General features: G+C 45.9%; 1 protein-coding gene across 1 annotated transcript; it reads left to right on the plus strand.

The window, feature by feature from the left end:
* Positions 1 to 2,765: 2,765 nt before the first annotated feature.
* LOC123853230 (large ribosomal subunit protein eL29-like) lies at positions 2,766 to 3,080 on the plus strand. The gene has a single exon (XM_064578788.1). The coding sequence runs from the start codon at positions 2,766 to 2,768 to the stop codon at positions 3,078 to 3,080; it is 315 nt and encodes a 104-aa protein (XP_064434858.1).
* The last annotated feature ends 1,571 nt before the right edge of the window (positions 3,081 to 4,651 follow it).

Genomic DNA, 4,651 nt, shown 5'->3' on the forward strand with positions numbered 1-4,651 from the left:
GAGGGAAGCTGGGAAGCCTCATTCTGGGATCCTCCTCAAAGTAATAAAGGGGACTCTTGAGAGTACTGGACACACCCTACCAGGGATGACAACATCAAGGAAAAGTGTGACATCCCCCACATGCCCTTGGTTCTTCTATTTTGCCCAAAGAAATGAGAAACCAAGCACCCACGTCTTCAGGCAGAGTACTAGGCTTGTAAAGGGGGAAGAGGCACAAGGGTAAGACACCTTGCAGGTGCGGGGCATGGACTTCTGGCCCTGTCTGGACATTCACATGCAGAGACCAGCTTTGGGGTGCACACTCCTGACCCCAGTTGACTTTCTCACACAAGATGCTTCTCAGTCAGTATTGAAACTTTATCTTTTTAACGGTTAATGAAAAGAGAGAAAGAATACAATTAGTAGCAGTTTAGGGTCCAAGAGAGCATTTCCAAAGCCAATGCTCAAATGTCTCCAGTGATTATTGTCTAGTTCTCTCTCCTGATAGAACTGGTTATAGCTCTTGATCTGATTGGAATTCCATATCCACGTCTTTCCCCCTCTCCTCTTGATGGAATCCTGAAGGACTCAGTGTGTGGTTACTTGAAGGAATGAACGGATGAATGAATGAATAAACAATTTTTCACATGCATTATATCATTCCATCCTCTGAACAACCTGGTGAGATATGAAAGTCAGGTATTTCTCTTCTTTTTAACAGATGTGCAAACTGAGATGCAAAGAGACCTGATGATGTTCCAAGGTCACACGGAAAATAAGTAACACCGATTTAGAACTCACAATGCTCTTTCTACCCTCGAAGGAAAGATGAGAAGCAAGGTAAGTGGCTAATCCACAAATTATGTCTTTACTGTGTATGGTTTTAGTCTTAGTTAGCAAGTAGTTCACCCTTCTCCCTCAGCTTGGATGGCCTCCTCCCCTGCCCGCTCTGCTGGTCCAACACATTCCCAGGGCTCCCGGGATTTTATAGCCCAACAGAACCATTGTTTCTTCCATGGTACCTTCCTGAAACCCAGCAGGCGAAGTTGGCCTCTTCCCCTGCCCCCTCTCCCTTAATGCTGTGTATGCTTTCTCTGTCCTGCCTCATCTCCTCAACTGGACTGTCAGCTCCATTCCTGGGTCCTCTGCAGTATTCATGGTCCCAGCCTTGTCTCTATGGTCATTTCTACCACTGCTCAGAAAAGCCTAGCTGGAGGAGATATTTGTATCAATTATTCTGGAGCAAAAACAAGACCACCCCAAGGGATGCTTCTCTTCCTATGATAAATGGAGGAATCAGGAATCAGGTGATGTGGGACAATGATTGGAGTGTATGTAATCCACTTTGGGTCTTAACTATTTCTGGACACTGTGTTGTTACCTCGTTGGCTGGCTCTTTCCTCCTTCATCCCTCCAGGCACAGGGTAACTATAGAGCAATGGGATTGATTTTTTTTTCATTCATTTAAATGAAAAGACTTTCCTTCAAAGCACTTTCTTATTCTAATGACATCCTCATTATTCAAAATGTATTGATATCTCTTCTGGCATTTCTTTCATTGCTGCAGAATATTCTTTTGTATAATTCTCAGTGGTGGCAATTTTTCATTCCTTAAGGTAAGTTTGGCCATGGCTCTTTGGCCAGATAATAATAACAAAGTAAATGTATGGAGTGTTTTACAGGTTTGGAGAACTATGACATCCTTGATATTGATAGAATTAAGATACCAAAGAAGGTGGTAAGTATTGTTTGGGTGGAAAATCTGACATGGTAACAAAGGAAAGAGACAAGTTTTCTTGGGTAGTTCCAGGATGGCCCAAAAGCAAGTCCAAGCACCAAGTTCTAGACCAGCTTTGAGCAATGGTGTTCTCACTGGTCTGCCAAGATGACTGTTTTGAAGGGTGGAATGGATCTGGATGCATTCATTCCAACATGCTAGTTATTAAAAATCACAGCCATTGTGTTAGGGGATTTCAACAAACAGTCACAACGTACCTATGAAGTATTAGGTGCCAGAGTCATAAAAACAGGTACAGGGCCCCCATGTCTGGATTTGCAATCTAACTGGGGGCAAATGCAGTACTGTAACAGGGGCAGGAATAGAGGTGACTAGGGCCAAATGGCACAAAGGAAGAAGTTGTCACATTTTGGGGGGTTAATGGGGCCGAGGGGACTGATGAACAGGCATAGGGTATCAGGAAGGACTTCACAGAATTAGCACCAACCCTCACAACCACTCCCAAGACAGGTATCAGTATTCCCATTGTGCAGGTCAGAGAAGTTACAAGGCTGAACAAGCTCACACAGCTAAGAGTAAGAACCAAAGGTATTTTCTCTCTGCTTGGTTCATTGGTAGATGTCCACATAACTGTACTCAAGTACTAAATAATTGTACTTAAGTACAGGGTTTGGGGGAGCTGTAGGCTTTGGTGTAGACATGGCCAAGTCCAAGAACCACAGCATGCACCACCGTTCCACAAAAATGGGCACAGAAACGGTATCAAAAAACTCTGGTCACAAAGATATGTATCTCTTTTTTTTTTTTTTTTAAGATTTTATTTATTTATTTGAGACAGAGAGAATGAGAGAGACAGAGAGCACATGAGAGGGGGGAGGGTCAGAGGGAGAAGCAGGCTCCTCGCTGAGCAGGGAGCCCGATGCGGGACTCGATCCCGGGACTCCGGGATCATGACCTGAGCCGAAGGCAGTCGCTTAACCAACTGAGCCACCCAGGTGCCCAAGATATGTATCTCTTAAGAGGCGTAGATCCCAAGTTCCTGAGAAACATGCGCTTTGCCAAGAAGCCCAGTAAGAAGGGCCTAAAGGAGATGCAAGCCAACAACACTAAGGCCATGAGTGCCCATGCCAAGGCTGTCAAAGCCCTCGTCAAGCCTCAGGAGGCCAAGCCCAGGATCTCAAAGAGTGGCAGCTACAAGCTGGTTGACTTGCCTGTATCGCTCACCCCAAACTTGAAACATGCTCATGCCCACGTTGCCAAGGGTCTCAGGCTCTGCTGGCCAGAGGCCAAGGCCAAGGCTCAAACCAAGGCCAGGCTGCAGCTCCGGAAGGTGCCCAGTACCCCACGAAGTTTCCAAGTATAGAGGCTCTGTCTGCCAAGGTGAGGACGGAAGGACTGGTGTGACCCCTAGGCTTCTGTCTGCATGGGGCTGATGTCTTCCTGTGCTATTTGTTCAAATAAACCTGTGGCAGGATCTGCCCAAAAAAAAAAAAAAAAAAAATACCAGGGTTTGGATCTGGGTCTATCAGAAACCCAACACAATGCTCTTCCCATTACAAAATGCTGCCTTCCTTTTTCTTGAATGATCTGTTTTGGTTTTTGTTTTAAGTTTATAGGAATCCTCTAACTAAAACAAAGCCCCCTAGAACAGTCCCTGGCAAGGCTGAGGGAACTCGGAAGGGACTCTCTCTGTTAGTCCCCATGAGGCCTGGGGAAACACCTCATTTTCTAGGTTCCTGTCTCCTCACAGAGGAAAAAGGCTGTGGGATGCAGGCTGAATTCGGGAGAGGGGTCACAAACCCAGGTGCATCTGGATGTACCTTAAGTAAGCGAAGAGTAGGGATTTGGGCCTCTGGAAGCCCAAGGAAGAGTTGCCTCTCAGTTGTTCCCATGCAGGAATGGGGCCAGAGTGGCCAGAGTGTCCAGTGTTTCAAGAAAATCTCTCAAACTTTATTTTTATCTGAAATCTCCTGATTTTCAAATGTTGACAACAAACAAAAAACAAAAACACCGCACAGGCCAAACAAAGTTGTGTCCCTCGTGGGGACCCAGCTGGCCCCCTGTTTGCAACATCTGGGTGACATGACATCTGAAACCTCTTCTAGCTCTAGAATTTGGCAATTCCATGGAGCTCGCGTGTTTCTCCCCTTGTGAAGTGGCACATACAATAGGAAGAATAAAACCTAGGTGTCTTCTGTCTTTGAGGTCATGCTGGTGAAGGCTGGGCCTTATCACAGGTGACAGATGTCCTCAAGTGGATGGATTTTTCTCTGTCTTGGCAAAAAGCCCATAGCCAAGCTCTTGGCTCCATTCATGTTTAACATGGCCAGCCCACCTCTTGCTCCCGTCCTTCTTAAGACTACCCTGTCAGCTGATGACCTTTGTCATCCCCCAGTGCCTTCAGGTATGTAAATCGGGAAGTTTCCCTTCCAAACTGGGCAGAAAAGATATACTGTCACAAAGCAGACATGTGCAGTAAAGTCTCGGTTGTAGAAGAAGGTGACATTCTGGAAATATTTTGTAAAAAAAAAAAAATGTGTAAGTATGAGAAGGGTCATCAGATAATACCAGCTTTTACAGATTGGGGCTGCCCAGAAAGGAGTCTATAAAACACTCTGCACAGAGACTCAAAGGAGTATTGATTTTTTAGGAGCAGAAGGGGTCAAAATTACATCCCTTGCACAACAGCTGCCTCTGCTCCTCCATCCAGACCTTTTAAACAAAGAACAAAGTCAGGAAAAGGCAGAGAGATAGAGCTGGAAAGAGGGACAAAGAGGAAGGCATTGTCTGATCCCTAAAAACCTTGCCCCTCCCCCCGCTGGCCACAGCACCGAGGCAGGCTGAGTCTCTTTAGGAAAACCAGAGCCTGGTTTCATGTGGTTGCTACAGTTGACAGCCACCTCTAGGGACACGTGCTTTGTGTCTGCAGAAAGG

The sequence above is a fragment of the Mirounga angustirostris genome, unplaced genomic scaffold, assembly GCF_029215605.1.
Source record: "Mirounga angustirostris isolate CCGP_5_RB_7025 unplaced genomic scaffold, mMirAng1.0.hap1 SCAF_14, whole genome shotgun sequence".
Lineage (NCBI taxonomy): Eukaryota > Metazoa > Chordata > Mammalia > Carnivora > Phocidae > Mirounga > Mirounga angustirostris.

Bases quoted from the DNA above. Each gene is read 5' to 3' on its own strand.
- LOC123853230 (XM_064578788.1), top strand. From the start codon at position 2,766: ATGCGCTTTGCCAAGAAGCCCAGTAAGAAGGGCCTAAAGGAGATGCAA.